This window comes from Nicotiana tabacum, chromosome 7 (assembly GCF_000715075.1).
Source record: "Nicotiana tabacum cultivar K326 chromosome 7, ASM71507v2, whole genome shotgun sequence".
NCBI lineage: Eukaryota > Viridiplantae > Streptophyta > Magnoliopsida > Solanales > Solanaceae > Nicotiana > Nicotiana tabacum.
This window is the reverse complement of record NC_134086.1, coordinates 160,328,273-160,344,049: the sequence shown is the minus strand read 5'-3', so window position 1 is coordinate 160,344,049 and position 15,777 is coordinate 160,328,273. Positions and strand designations below refer to the sequence as shown.

Here is a 15,777-nt window from a genome sequence, read left to right as displayed (position 1 = left end):
TATAATTAGTCAACTGGGGCTACGTATACAATTCAGATTGACCCGAGCATCTAGATAGATTAACTTGGCTATGCTCAAAATAATTCGTCAAAATACTTGGTTCAACCTGTCCAAGTTTGGGCGGATTGAAGGAATTGTATTATCATTAACATCTCTATCTCTGCTCAATGATCAATTCAATTCTCAAAATACTGTATTAAGTATTTGGATACTGTATTAGTATGTAACTGGATTAATAACATGTTCAACTAAGCTTTTAAAATCAGTTTATTTTGATAAGTGCTTTTCTTAAAAGTAATTTCGGTGAGCAACAATTTGTGTTTGACTAGTTAATTTAAAAATTATTTCTGAACAACCAAAAGTGTTTCTAAGTGTATTTTTCTCAAAAATGCATTCGAAAAGAAACTACTTTTTTCTGTTTCTCCAAAATTGTTTATGCATATATTAAAAAATACTTTTTCCTTATAAAAGTGGACCAAATACTTTAACTTAAAAAAAAGATTTTAAAAAATATATTTTTGACTTTGAAGAAGCAGACTATAAAATGAAAAATCCATTCGTCTCGTGCTATCTAAAATCAAGCAGGAGCCAGGAGGGGTATCAAGAATATTTAATTAGGTTGGTCGGACAAATCCGTTTAGCGATAGGGGATGGATTGGGTTTAGCAGTCAGTGATTACGTGCGAAGTGCGCTAATCTAGTTGGATCACTAATATTATTGGCAAGACTCCATTTTTCACACTCCATTTGCTGCAAGCAGCAAATATTACCAACTACAAAAAGGACTGCATGCCCCTTCTCCACCTTCGCTCTTCTGTCCTTCCACAACCCTTTCTCCCTTAGATCTATTCAACTCTCGGTTCTCTTGACCTGTTGTTTGCCTCTGCTTCTTGCAGGTATGATCACTTTCTCGCTTTGTTCCTCTTCATACCCTATTTAGAACCTTATTCTTTTCCTTCTTACTACTATGTTAATCTTTTACCCTTCAACAATTAAGCTTTTTCTGTCTTGAATTATGTGCTTATTTAAATATGTTATCTGCAAATTTGATACCTTTGCTGTTTTGTTACTATATCACCTTCCAAGCCTTCTTCGTCCTTCTTCCCAATAAATATTGCTTTTTCTTGCCATTCAAGAAGTAAGCTTTGGTTCTTGAATTTGGTGCTTCTTTAAACATTGTTCATCTATAAGTATGTACGTCTGTTGTTGGGTTGTACTATTTCCGTTTACAGAGGAAGTTTAGCTCTTCCAAGAAAGATAAAAAATAATGGGAGTTAAAGAAAATTGCTATACTTTTGGTTGATTAACCAAAGAATAGCTAGGAACTGGAAATTGTACGGGAATATGAACATGGGTTTGGCTGTTTAGCTTGAGTAAAAAATTCCTATTTTGGAGGATCTTCGGTCAAGGAAAAAGTTTGATTTTTTCTTTTTTCCTTGCTTGTTTTTCCTTCCCTTCTATTTTTTCACTATCTGATGGAAGAAAAAGATATTCGCAAATGTGAACCCTGTTTCGTATTTCCCAAGCCAGCAGAGGTCGGGGTTCGCAATTCCCATATCAGAGTCCTGCAACTTTTATACTTACAACAACAACAACAACAACCCAGTATAATCCCACTTAGTGGGGTCTGGGGAGGGTAGTATGTACGCAGACCTTACCCCTACCCTAGGGTAGAGAGACTGTTTCCAAATAGACCCCCGACATCCTTCCCTCCAAGAACTTCCCACCTTGCTCTTGGGGAGACTCGAACTCACAACCTCTCGGTTGGAAGTGGGGGTTGCTTACCAGCAGAGCAACCCCTCTTGGGGAGATTCGAACTCACAACCTCTTTAATATTATTTATGTATATTTAATTGCTTTTATTTTTATTCAATATGACGATGACATGAGTTGAGCTCAGCTGGAGACATATGGTCAGTGAGGATTCATGTAGCCGACCCCAACTCTTTTGGGACTGAGGGGTGAGATGTAGTTGTTTTTGGTGGTGACATGACTTAACTATACTATGCCTTTCTGTATGTTCACAATTTGATTGACGACAAACCCTTTTACCAGAAACAATTGCAAAATTGAAAAGCTCTTCTTGAAAAAGCAGACTTATTCCTGTAGATATGCCATGGTTGGCTTGAAATCTTAACAGACTTGTGGAGGGTCTTTTCTAAGTGTCCTCTCTTCTTTTGGGGATTTAAGTAGGAAAAACATAGCAATTTGGTGGTTGATGTTTGTTCATAAACATGACCAACCGTTGAAGATAGGTCATATAATAGATCTGGTGAATTTTGTTGCGTCACTTCATGCTTTGTTAGTTTCTCTCTATGTTGTCTTGTTCTTGTCTGTTTAGCAACTTTAGATTTTTGTATTAAGTTGTATGTCTTTTTGTTTTTCTATGTTGACCAGACTTTGCAGGATAACCAGAATTAGCAAATATGAAGTGTGCAGGAAGGATGGGAATCCACTATATGCAGAAATTGAACGCGGCGAATGTTCCAAAAGAATTAGTAGAAAAAGGACAGAATCGTGTTATAGAAGCATCTCTTACACTTATTCGTGAAAGAGCAAAGCTTAAGGTAATGTAGGATGTGGAAGAATGTAATTTTGAGTGGGCAACTATGGTGATATGATATGCATTAGTATTTTTGTATTTGGCTACAGCAAGCTAATTGTGTAAGTACTAGTTGTGAGTAGAACCTTTTGTACAAGGGTTTTGAACTAATGGCCTAACAGCACCCATGCAAAAGCTTTCTTTGGTTTATCTTGGTGGTTCTTAATGGCGTGGGTGTTTGTAGATTCAGCATTGAGTTATTATGTAAAGTAGTTTTACATATGATAATAATCATTAGAAAAAAGTTTTATGTATGACTGGAAATGATATGCATGACAACATTTCGCCAGCAGCAGAGATATTTTTAGGTTTTGTATTGTTTGCCATTTTAAAAGCAGTGTTAACTTTCTGCTTGGTCTGTATCCCTACATCATCACTTAATCTAGTCATACAAATGCAATGGGAAAGTGGAAGGTGTATCCTAATATGATAATGGTCAATTTCCTTATCATGGTTAAGGATAGTATAGAACATAGGGTACCAGGAGAGAAGGAGAGAAAGAAGCTAGCAGCTACTTCTGTTGCATTGTCTTACAAGCTCTCCCTTTAGGGCTTGTTGTTTCTCGTTCGCACTGACCTACAAGTTGGTTCTGCTTTGACGATTGAGTTATTTTTCTGTAAGACCGTTGACGTGAATGAATGACCTTATTCCCTTCCTGATCTTTTTAGTTTATTCTTACAGGGAGAGCTTATTCGTGCTCTCGGAGGTGCTGTGGCCTCAACGTCTCTTCTTGGAGTTCCTTTGGGACATAACTCTTCATTTCTCCAGGGGCCAGCATTTGCTCCTCCTCGTATACGAGAGGCCATTTGGTGTGGCAGCACTAACTCCACGACTGAGGAAGGTAAATCAAGTATCTACCTGTTAAAACGATTATTCTTCACATCATTTACTTCGTGCGAGATGAGTTTCAAAAGACTATAATTTCCTTGGGGAACATCAAATCACAATCCCATATTCAATAAATATTGGGTTAAGCTTTATACTCATTCTATCCAATATCAGATCTAGTTGCAGTTGAGATTTTGATATATATGGTGAAAGACATCCCATCCCCCACCCCCTACCCCCGGGGGGAGGGGGGGGGGTTCTCCTCATGTCATTTTTGAAAATCTATGTGTAGTGACTAAAGAGTGCAATACATATTATTTGCAGAACCATCTGCATTTCCATGTAATTACTATACAGAAGTCTGGAAAGTGAATAATCACTTTCATCATGTTGTGTAAGGAAGAATGCACTACTGTGAAATTGTTTAATTTAATCATGAGAGGGAAGGGGGTGGCGGGGTCGGAAATTGTAAAGAAGATGTAGGTGTTTGAACCCAAAACCTTAGTTCAGCAGTGGTTACACCAGCCAACCTATAGCCTGTTTGGCCAAGCTTATTTTTGGCCAAAAGTGCTTTTTTTTGGCCAAAAGCACTTTTGGCCAAAAATTGAGGTGTTTGCCAAGCTTCTGGAAGGAAAAAAAGTGCTTTTGAGGAGAAGCAGAAGCAATTTTGGAGAAGCAGAAAAAAGTAGCTTCTCTCCAAAAAGCACTTTTTTGAGAAGCACTTTTGAGAAAAATACACTTAGAAGCAGTTTTTTAAAGCTTGGCCAAACACTAATTGCTGCTCAGAAGTGCTTTTCAAACTAATTAGCCAAACACAAACTGCTTCTCACCAAAAGTACTTTTGAGAAAAACACTTTTGAAAAAAAGCACTTCTCAAAATAAACTGATTTTTGCAGCTTGGCCAAACGGGCTAGCCCCTTTATCCAAAATTTTATCTTGACGCGAAGTGTAGCTTTCAATTATATTAGTAGATAAGTGGTCAGAATCATTCACTTCGTAAATCTTTTTCTCTGCATTTATTAGTAGCCGTTCTATCTCCAGCTCGAGCTGCTGCGCATGTCTATTTGGTTCATTTGCCAGATACCTCGGTGTTTTGGCCTCCTCTGTTGTCGGTTTTGTTGAAGTGTGTGAACTGGCTCATCGACAGATTTAAACTGTTAAAAATGGATATTTTCTATTTATTTATTTTAGATTGCAGCTCCATCATGGTCGGGCCTAATTTTCATTGTGCCAAGCACGTAAGTATTTTTGTGATGGTCAATAGTGACACTCGAATTCGAGACCCATGTCTGCTGTACCCTGATAAATATTCATCTCATCGAAAACCTTAAGCTGCTAGGTAGAGGTTATGTATTTAGTTCATTGCTGTAGAAATTCCGTTGTCTTGGTGCTAACTTTCATTTTGGATATCTGACGCTTTTCTGCTGTTGCTTGGATGTTCTATGATTAAGAGAAATGTTGCATTGCTGGTTAGCATACTATATTACATTTTTGTAAAGCTTAGTAGCCTAGATTGAGCAATTTTTCGGCTAATGCACTACAATGCCATTAAAACTCGGAAATGATCTTACCTTTTAGTAGAGCAGTTTAATTTCCTTTTATGTGTCAATAGAACATGATACTAAAGGAATAGTGAATTGTAATGAAGTTTCAAAGATTATTGGTTGGACCCAAGAGAGAAAAAGAAAAATAAACAATTGAATCTTAACGAAGAAACTTGATGTTCTAAATCGTTTTAACCATGTGTGGCTTGAAGCTTATGGTCGCTCTTCCGGTTTTGCTCAAAATCTGAAGGGAATCAATCACTATTTCATGTTCCCTTTTCTGCTATGACCCCTTGATCTAGAGTAATTCGGTCTTCCTTGTTCCTCCTATTCATCTCTTGCATCTACTGATCAGCTTTTCAGCAACTGATCAATGTTGTTTGGAAGATTTTCTCTATTTGACGGATCCTTCTGGACAAGTAAAAGTTCAAGTACCACCAGGAAGTCACACCATAAAGTAGCACCAAAAAGTGCTATCTGATTGCTTGAACAGCCAGACACTCAGTCTAATTTGCTGAACCTCTTGAATGTTATTATCGGCAATTTTCACTATACATGTTGACATTCCTTTTAGCTCACCGATATTCGAAATCTGAAATCTAAACAAGTTATTTCTATTATGCAGGAAAAGAATTAAATGATTCACGCATCTTAACCGATGTTGGTGATGTGCCAGTTCAAGAGTTGCGAGATAGTGGCGTTGATGATGATAGGTTGATGAGTATCATAAGTGAATCTGTCAAGCTAGTGATGGAGGAGGTAAACCATCTTTTATGTAAATAACTTCTGAGAAAGTATTTGGTGTCCTTTTTCTGCAAGGGATGGATACTAAAATCATAGGCCTTGCTAGAACGGTGGGAGGGCCGCCGCCCACCCCACCCACCCACCCCCCCGCACCCATTCAAGTTAGAGAATTTACTAAATCCATTTTATAACGTCATATCAAACTTCCGAAACCCCCTCCCACCCAAAACCAGGAAACAAAAAAGATATAATTTAGAGTATTTCTTTTTCTTACATTTGACTCCTACCTGCTCTATTCTAGAATTTTAGCTTTAACTTTATCTTTTCTATGTATATTATTTGAAGTTACCAATGTGAAAAATTAGCTCTCACCTTCATCCATATCTAAGAGAAGTTAAAAAGGGTAAAGGAGAGTTCTCTTCATGACCTCATATGCTGTTCTCATGGATCTTTTATCCATAACATGATTTTTGGAGCTGGAAGGACCTGCTTGAGACAGTTTACTGATGACTATATGGGCATCAAAATATTGTTGCCTTTCTGTACTGCCACAATAGTCCTAGCCAATTTTTTCACCTCAAAGTGAACAACTAAACAGAAAAAGATCTTCCGTTGAATGAAAGAAATCAGCTTTTCCCAGCTGTTATCCAATGAAACATCAAAACTCACTTTTGTTGTATGATTTCCTTGCTTCTGAATGGAATGTTAATATACTTTGATGTCGGGATAAACAATTCTCTACAATTATGAACTCTACTCAAAGTAGTTCTTATTAGGCAATGGTTTATATGCTTCGGTTTCTTTTCTTTTTCCCGTACTTAATAATTTGTTAATTCAATTCTCATATTGACTTTTCAGGATCCATTGCGCCCCTTGGTGTTAGGGGGTGATCACTCCATATCCTATCCTGTTGTAAGAGCTGTGTCTGAAAAGCTTGGAGGACCTATTGATATCCTTCACCTTGATGCTCATCCTGATATTTACCATTCCTTTGAAGGAAACAAATATTCACATGCATCAAGCTTTGCACGAATTATGGAGGGTGGTTACGCTCGACGGCTTTTGCAAGTAATCTAAATTTTCCCTATAGACCAACTAAGCATGTATAACTTTGTACTACATTTCTTGCATTCCTATGTAAAACGATCTCTCCTGCGATAGGATAAGCTGTTCAATGATGTACTCTTTGGGTTTACAAGTAGCTTACTCTCGCTAGCATAAACCTTAGAAATTGTTTAACAAAACCCTTGATCTTGTTTGTAGGTGGGAATTAGATCAATTACAAAAGAAGGTCGTGAACAAGGAAAAAGGTTTGGCGTGGAGCAATACGAAATGCGAACTTTTTCCAGAGACCGCCAATTTTTGGAGAATCTGGTCTGTCTTTCTTTACCATCTCTTTCCTTTCCCTTCCACTCTTCTTTCTTCTCCCCAAATTATATACTTGCAAACGTGTTCATCAGTTCAGGAGTTTCAAATGTGCTGAGTCTATTCCAGATGCATACTACTCTCATATTTCTCTCTGATTCTCTGTATATCCTACTATAAGTTATCCCCTTTGGTTTCATATTTTGCGTTATGTTATCAAATGTAAACACTGCCAGACCTCGAATGCCTATACACTGGCATTTCATCATTTATTTGCTACATTGATAATCTCAATTGGTAAATACTTTTGTACATTTCAGAAACTTGGTGAAGGTGCGAAGGGCGTGTATATTTCTGTGGATATCGACTGTATGGATCCAGCATTTGCTCCCGGAGTATCTCATATAGAACCAGGCGGTCTCTCTTTCCGTGATGTTCTAAACATACTGCATAACCTTCAAGCGGATGTTGTTGGTGCTGATGTTGTTGAGTTCAACCCACAGCGTGATACTGTTGATGGCATGACTGCAATGGTTGCTGCGAAGCTGGTAAGAGAACTTACTGCCAAGATATCCAAGTGATCTGCACAGGTTATTCTAAATTTATGAAGGACGCAATACTGTGCATCCTATATAGACCGCTTGCGTTAGATTTATACTCACTTTTATTGGGAAGTTTAATAGAGGATAAGCACCAAAGAAAGTGTTTATTCACCTTATTGTAGCACTGAAACCGTATTAGAACTTAAAATGGAAGTATCAGGTAGGCCTAGTAGATGCTCAGTTTTTCATTGCAAGATCAAATTAGACAATGATAATTAATTCATGTCATTGATTGGGATATCTGTAAACTCACCTCCCAAAATAAGCTTTCTTCGCTGCTCCTACTTATAACTGGTACTAGGCCCAAGCAGATAAAGTATGAAATTTCGGAAATAACCTTGTAGTGAAACAGACATGTTGACGGAGAACTGCTAAACTCTCACTTATAGAATAAGAGAAAGTAATGCAAATCTTGTTGTGTACGGATGTTTATTAATCTTTTTTTTTAAAAAATAGAGAAAATGCATTAAACATTATATAATTCAAAAGCAATATACTGTACAAGAATTGATTTTATCCGGGCATAAATTGTATATATGAAGGGGAGCCTTGGCGTAACTGGTAAAGTTGTTTCCATATGACCAGGAGGTCACAGATTCGAGTCGTGGAAATAGCCTCTTGCAGAAATGCAAGGTAAGGCCGTGTACAACAGACCCTTGTGGTCCGGCCCTTCCCTGGACCCCACGCATAGCGGGAGTTTACTGCAGCGGGTTGCCCTTTTTATAAAATTTTATATACATCCTAATATTTTAAGCCACCCAGTTTAATAATTTTAGGAGAAAATTATTTTTAGATGTAAAGAAACTTCAAACACAATGTTTGGGGGCTACAGGTCCAAATAATTTAAGATGTAAAGTGTGCACGAGGCAGATAGAGGCTGCATTGCTCCTAGGGAGTCCCAGTTTTCCTTCTTTAAAACATTTTCTTTTGTGGAGATTTGTTTAACTGGTTGACACAGTAATATGTGTTATAGCTTAGTCTGAATATTGTCCAAATCTGCATGCTCTTCAGTTTACTCTGTAACCACAAGCAAACATTTATGAAGGAAAACTGCAGTCCCTAAAATAGCTTTTTGAAAGTCATTAACGTGACATAGGTATGACAATGATACAAAACTATTGCTAAAGACCTGCAACTGGAAGTCAGTAGAATGAGTGCCTGTTCTAATGTTCAAAAGATTTTAAGCCTTGTTACCGTGAGTTGAGAGTGGACTCTACCGAAACATGAAAACATGACTGTTCTATCATTAACATGATCCTATATATGAAGCATTACAACAAAACCAAGATTGCAAGGAGGTTTTTGTCAATACCAAGATTGTCACAAAACACAACACATTCAGTATCTAATTAAGCATGCTTTCTTTTGGTTTCTATTTAATTTTCTTCTTTCCTCTTGAGTAAGGCTCCACAATGCTCTACTTCATTTTGTGTTTCTTCCTAAACAATAGAACAATTGTTGTGGAGTTGTTACAATTTTGATTAGTTCAAGCTGTAGCTTCCATCTCTTGTCCTATCTCTCTTTTTTCTAGTGCTATAGACTTATACCTTTTAGCGCACACAACAAATAGTACAAGATCTAGTGCAGTCAAAGCAGCTGAAAGGAAGAAAAACCTATCCAAGTGCCCGTTGTTTAAATTCGCAGGTATCCAACCTGGCTTTCCATGCCTTGTTGTGATCTTCATCACCACACTAAATATAATGCTGCACAAGTAGCTACCTAGTGCTGAGGAAGACATGGACAACCCAAGCCCCATGCTCTTCAGATTATCGGGAATTTGTGATGCAAAAAATTCCCACTGAGCAACATAGATGAATGCTTCCCCTACTCCGACAAGCACATATTGTGGAGTTTGCCAGAAAATACTCAAGGAACTTGTCTCTTCCCCTCCTTCATTAGCAAACCTTAGTCTGTGTTGCTCAACCAAACCTGCAATCACCATAGCTACTGTTGAAATGACAAGTCCAATCCCTATCCTTTGAAGCTCACTCGGGAGCTTTGGCTTACTTTTGGTTAGTTTCACATACAGAGGAATTATGATCTTCTCATAGCAAATGATGAAGGTGGATGTGCTTATGATGTCAAATGATGTCATGCTTGCTGGTGGAATGTGAAACCCCGAGATCATTGTGCTTGTGTTCATTGCAGATCCTTGCTCGACGAAGAGAGAAAGCACTTGCACAAAGACAATGGATGCCAATATTGTGCAAAACCATATTGGAAGTAGTCTTAGCACACATTTCACTTCTTCAACTTGTGTCACAGTACATAGCCTCCATTGGTTATGAGTTTCACTTTTATCAGGTAATATTAGCATGTCTGATGGGGTTACAACTGCAGCTCGATCAAGAAACCTATTCGTACAAGTTAAAGGAACGTGTCATATGTTCGAGTTGATGAAATTAATCAGCATTATAAGATCCTAAAACAGGGCAAGCTAAGCTTACTTGAAGTCATCTGTATGAGAGATTCTTCTGGTGCTGTCTTTTTCATTTCTGCTTCGTGCTTCATACAACCCCTCTCCATGTGAAGGAACAGTAAGCTTTATTTTCCTAATAGAAGCGATGATTACCTGAGAGAACCTGGAGATGGGGTTGCAACAAGGTCTAATATGGCGGTACCTAGGGGCGCCACTAATGATTGAGAGCAAAGCAACAAAGCCACAAGCTGTAGATATCCAAAAGGCAAGTACCCATCTTCCCATGTTTTCCATATAAACCAGAAGTGTCTCTGCAACCAATGATCCAAGATTTAGAGCAACATAGAAGTAGCTAAAGAATTTCGTCTTGGAACGACTTTCTTCTGGATCCTCTTCATCAAATTGATCAGCTCCAAGTGTGGCAAGTGCTGGTTCTATAGAGCCACTCCCAAGAGCTAGTAAGTATATCGATAAATAGAACATGGCAACCTCGACTTGTGATTGTGGTTTACAAAGCTCTCCCAACTTGCCACAACCTTCAGGTTCAAGCATAAATGCTTGAGTTAACAGAGACAATACCACCAAACCCTGCAAAGAGCAAATTGGGATCGGCTATATGAATCCTCACGATTTAGAAACGTCAATTATCTTGAAAATAGATTGTGGGGCCTAAGGGGGTGTGCCGAAAAAAATATAACTTACAACATTCATAACAGCTAGAAAAACAATGCAAGTGAGGTATCTTCCAAAGTAGGAATCACTTAGAAAAGCTCCAAGCAAAGAGAAAATATAAAGAGTTCCCATCCATTTGCTGAACATGTTTGCTGCTTCAGCATTTGACTGCCTTAAGACAGTCTTTGAGAAAAGAACCATGTTCACTTCCACTCCAGTAAATGCAACTGCAGCCAATCCTTCACTGACTGCATCAAGCAAAGAACACAACGCTACCATATTATCATAAAGAAGTTTAATTCAGATATTTTCAGCTTAATTATATATTAAGCACTTTGTAAATGTATGTTATAAACTTGGAAAATATGAGTTCTTCCTGTTTTTTCTACTTCTTAGTTCTCTTTGTATATTTTGACATCGTCAAACCAACTCCTCATTTTCTTTCTTCTTGTAGATGTATGTTTTCAACGCAAGGGTGAATCGCTTTCTCTGCCCTTCTCTAAAGAGTTTAAGTTTTATGCACTGATAATATGTAATATTTTTATACATCAGATTAAGTTTAATGAATGGAATAACATGTGATTGTTTACGACAAATATGATATGATAACTTGATAAATAAAGTAAATAACCTGGTATAACATGTTAAATTACACTACTGATATTGTAAAAATTCTTTGTATTTTCTGTGTATATAACTTAAGCCTTTCTAGAACAATGGCCATGCATGCTGTTCGATCTTTTCTTGAATGGAACAGATTTTTATTTTAATCTCAACTGTCTTAAAGTTTCTTTCCCTATTTTTATGGTTAAACCACTCTCTTCAAATGGCTTGATCTAATTAGTCGTTAATTACTTTATCTCTTCTTTTTATATATACAAAAATATGACTTTTATTCTTTGTGTCCTGAGTATTGAAATTATCATAATCATAAGTGGTTAAATGGAAAATGTTGTGGCAGGGGGGAACTATGGTAGTAAGAGTATAATTAGTAGACCTAATAAAAGAGCTCCAGTTTTCCATCCACCAGTTTTTGCCTTGATTGCTGGTTTCCCATGCCTGTCTGTTGATCCATCTTTTGTACAACAATCCAAAAGTCTCTTTTTCCCTTCCTGTTGGCCATACATAAAAAGATATCACATTTCAAATATTATATCCTTTCATGAAATATCATGAGGTTTCATATTATATAGTAATATATAGCATGCTTCCTTTTTTTCTCTCCCACCCCACTTAAAAAAAAAAAACGAAGACAAACAAAATGTTGTATAAGATTTTCTTTTGGTACTTCGATTAACTTTGACTTACCTATAATAATTGTTTTGATAAGAATAAATTAGAATATCGTGTGGGACCATATAGAGGGGATAATTCAGCTTTCTCATTGGTTCAAATTCTAGTAAAAAGTTTTTGAAAAGTTGAGTCAAAAAGAGGAGTAACTTTTTTAGGATTATGTCAGATTTGGATGTAGACACAATAAATCTGAGGTGATCATGAAATCCAAATAAAAGTTGACAAAGTACATAATGCAAAGGTGGCTATTAGCATTTAGTTTTTTTTCCAAAAGAAAATTTAGTTATGAGCGGAATCAAAATGCAAATCTTTACTCTAGATTATATGTCTTTTTCTGTTTCAACAAATAGTTTGTGTTCAAAATGGATAATCAATTTGACTGAGAAAAATGCTAATCTGGTATTAAATTCAGCTGGCTATCTAAGCTCACATTTCTTGGAAGTGTACCTAGAACCTTGGACATAGAGGTGCAAGGTCCATTTTCCACCAAATCATACTCTTTCCCTACCCACAACCTCCTATGTTAAAAAAAAAAAAAAAAATACTCCCTCCGGTCCACAATAAGTGACCAATATGTCTTGGACACACCCATTAAGGAAATAATACTAAATTCTAGTTAGTGTGACTAAATTACCCTTAGTTAAATGTTGCAACGTAGTTAATGTGAGGAGTAAAAGACTTTTTAGGGATATGTACATAAGGGTAATTTTGAAAAAACAAATTGAATTTTTTCTTGGTTATATAAATGTACACTTATCTTAGACCAAAATAAAAAGATAAATTAGTCACTTATTATGGACCGGAGCGAGTATAGTATAATTTATATTTTGTTGATCGAAACAAAAAATGGAAAGAATGATAAAATGCCATTACCTATAAATAACAAAAAGTATTTAAGGTGATTTACGTCCTAAATAATTGGGAGGACCAGAATTTTATGGATTTGAGATTGAAGATAAGGACTACCGAGAAAATAGCAAATAAAACAAAATAATTAGTAGTTGTTAATTAGAAGCTAACAAAGCGAACATAATACCACACAAAGCGTATGCATGATGAAAAGATTAGGTGAAATTGCCATTCGGTGTGTTCTCCAGCAAAAAACTACTGTACAACTCTATTTGTATCTATTAAGTAGCTGTAAAAATCAGTACTTTTAAAAAATATTTGTAGTTCAGACTTTCTTTTATTTAAAAAGTGAAAGAGAAACAATGAACTTATAATCAATGTGATCACTTGAGAGATTGAGTAAAAACTAAAAGTAGGTGGAATCCATTATTACCTTTTTGAAGGTTTTCATTTGCATGATGCACGAGAAGAAAGCATGCATTAATACAAATGGCGAGTTTTTGTTTAAGGAAAAGTTAAAGTCACTTTTTAGTGAAGTTAAGCATGCTTTTAATTTTCTTTTCTTCGTTTATTTGATTAATTAGGCAGCTTAGATACATATATAAATTAATTAATGGCTGTATCCTTTTTGGTCAGATAAACAAGTGACAATACAATGATGGACGATGATTACCATTTTTCATGTTAAACAATCAGATATTATAATTATCACACAAAGCATTAATTCAGCTCCCAGCTGGCTCTATCATAGCCAAACCTTTCGGCTGTTTTCTTTGTTCTGTTCTTTTTTTCATATCAAATCAACTACAACGGTGTATATACAGAAATCTTATGTTTGTTAAATGATGATTCATAATTTAGACGGTGTGAATTTTGAGCCGAAAGAATGAATTCTGAAATGTATATCTAACTCGTTCTATACGTGTGTACTTTTTCGGACAGATGATACACATAGAGTTGGATCTCAAATGCTGTTTGCTAAAGAACCAGAATAGGACAAGAAAAGCCAAAGGAATCCTATACAACAAAGTCCAAAAATACAAACAAGACCATATATATATAGCTAAACAATCAAATAATTAACCAAAAATGATGTGAAAATGTACCTCGGATTCATTCATGGAAACTGAGGATTCATCTCTGACAGCAGACTGCTGTTTTGGGTCCATGGCTCCAAGAAGGAAAATAAAAGAAGGAAGGCAGAATGTAATGAAGAGAAAATGAGCACTAAAACCAGCAATTTATAGTGAAAATGCAGAGTCTTTATTATGTGGGTTTTGAGGGTAAGAGTTAGGGGAATATATATTTTCTCTTACGTGGGAACCATGCAATGACTATGTATGTGTCTATTTCAGTAAAAGTGCAAAAACCTGCGAGTAAACATGAAAGTCTGGGAATTTGAAGTGAGGTTTTTATAGGCAAAATAAATGACATAGAATTGACATTAGAAAAGTGAAAGCAGCCTATGGCCGACAAGTTTGGAATATAGCTAACACAAAACAGTCAAAATGAATTGAAGTAAATTTCTTGGGTCAGCAAATCCCTTCTAAGGAGCCTTTTTGTAGATTGTTTTTGGTCCCTACACATCTTTCATCATTTATTACATCAGTTTTAGATATATATGTATTGATCATCTTTTTCCAAAACTAGGGATGGCAATGGAGCGGACGGGTCTTGTTTGATGCGGGGCGGCCGGGTGGGGGTTACTCTTATACGGTGCGGGTTTAATGCGGGGGCAGCTTTGAATTTTATCTTTTCTAAAATAAAGCAATCATTTCAACTACAGTTTCACATTCTTTTTTTACTAGCACGAATGCTATTTTGATTATAATTAATAAATTTGCATAAGTCTCAACAAAATGATATTACTTAAATCAAGATATCGTATTAATAATAGGAAATGATAGTAACCCATTTATTTTGGAAGATCGGCGTAATACTCTCTCAGTTTTATGTTTATGTGATTCTATTAAACTCTCCATTTTATAAAATAATAAAATGTCAAACTAGTTTGTTTTAGAAAAAAAATTAAAGAAAAAAGAAAAAAAACTTAAGTGGGGCGGGGCAGGTCCAGGCGGGGACGGGTTGAAATTTTTGTCGCTTTTGCCAAACCCGCCCCGCATCCCTGTCCAAAACAAAACAGTACTTAAGATTTCCTAAATTCAAGAAATATTTCATTTGTTTTACCGCAACAATATTGTCAGTATTAAGAAATGAGAGCAAAATAGAACAATATAGTAATAGAGACAAGATGTATAGGAGGAAAATGTAGAAGTTATCTTATTCAAGTGTGTTTCTTGTGTATTCTTCCATAGACAAAGAATGTCCTATTTATACTATACAAGATACAACCAAAACTCACTAGATACATCCTAGGAATTAATAGGTGCATCGATCCAAGTAGTACATTGTATAGAATATATGGATGGATTAAATGAACATCCATATACATTCACTTTATTTATAAAACTCCCCCTTGGATGTTCATTTGAAAGGTAATGTGCCTCGTTAAAACCTTACTAGAAAAAAACCCAGAGGAAAAAAGCCCAGTGAAGGAAAAAGAGTACACACATCTTGTAATACGCATTGTGTGCTGCCTCATTAAAAATCTTACCAGGAAAACTCACTTGGGACAAAACCTTGGTTAAGGGAAAAAGAGTACAACGCGTATTATACTCCCCCTGATGAAAGCTTTATTTGATATCTCGGAGACAACGCATTCCAATCTTATGTCTCAGCTTCTCAAATGTTGATGTTGGCAATACCTTAGTGAATAATTCTGATTGTCACTTGAACGGATTTGTTGAACATCTATCTCACCATTTTACTGAAGATCGTGTGTGAAAAAGAACTTTGGTGA

The 15,777-nt window shown here is 36.3% G+C and overlaps 2 protein-coding genes across 2 annotated transcripts; one reads left to right on the top strand and one right to left on the bottom strand.

The window, feature by feature from the left end:
• The first annotated feature begins 572 nt into the window (after positions 1 to 572).
• On the top strand, positions 573 to 7,969 carry LOC107761927 (arginase 1, mitochondrial). Its single transcript, XM_075217950.1, has 7 exons — positions 573 to 895; positions 2,397 to 2,566; positions 3,283 to 3,442; positions 5,599 to 5,732; positions 6,576 to 6,785; positions 6,981 to 7,091; positions 7,403 to 7,969. Exons 2-7 carry the CDS (start codon positions 2,426 to 2,428, stop codon positions 7,661 to 7,663), a joined length of 1,017 nt encoding a protein of 338 aa, XP_075074051.1. The 5' UTR covers positions 573 to 895; positions 2,397 to 2,425; the 3' UTR covers positions 7,664 to 7,969.
• Positions 7,970 to 8,128: 159 nt separating this feature from the next.
• LOC107817320 (protein NRT1/ PTR FAMILY 7.2-like) lies at positions 8,129 to 14,418 on the bottom strand. The gene is made up of 5 exons (XM_016643121.2): positions 14,024 to 14,418; positions 11,773 to 11,887; positions 10,806 to 11,023; positions 10,132 to 10,691; positions 8,129 to 10,038 (listed from the first exon to the last, which is right to left on the bottom strand). The coding sequence occupies exons 1-5, from the start codon at positions 14,084 to 14,086 to the stop codon at positions 9,171 to 9,173; spliced, it is 1,824 nt and encodes a 607-aa protein (XP_016498607.2). The 5' UTR covers positions 14,087 to 14,418; the 3' UTR covers positions 8,129 to 9,170.
• Between the last annotated feature and the right edge of the window lie 1,359 nt (positions 14,419 to 15,777).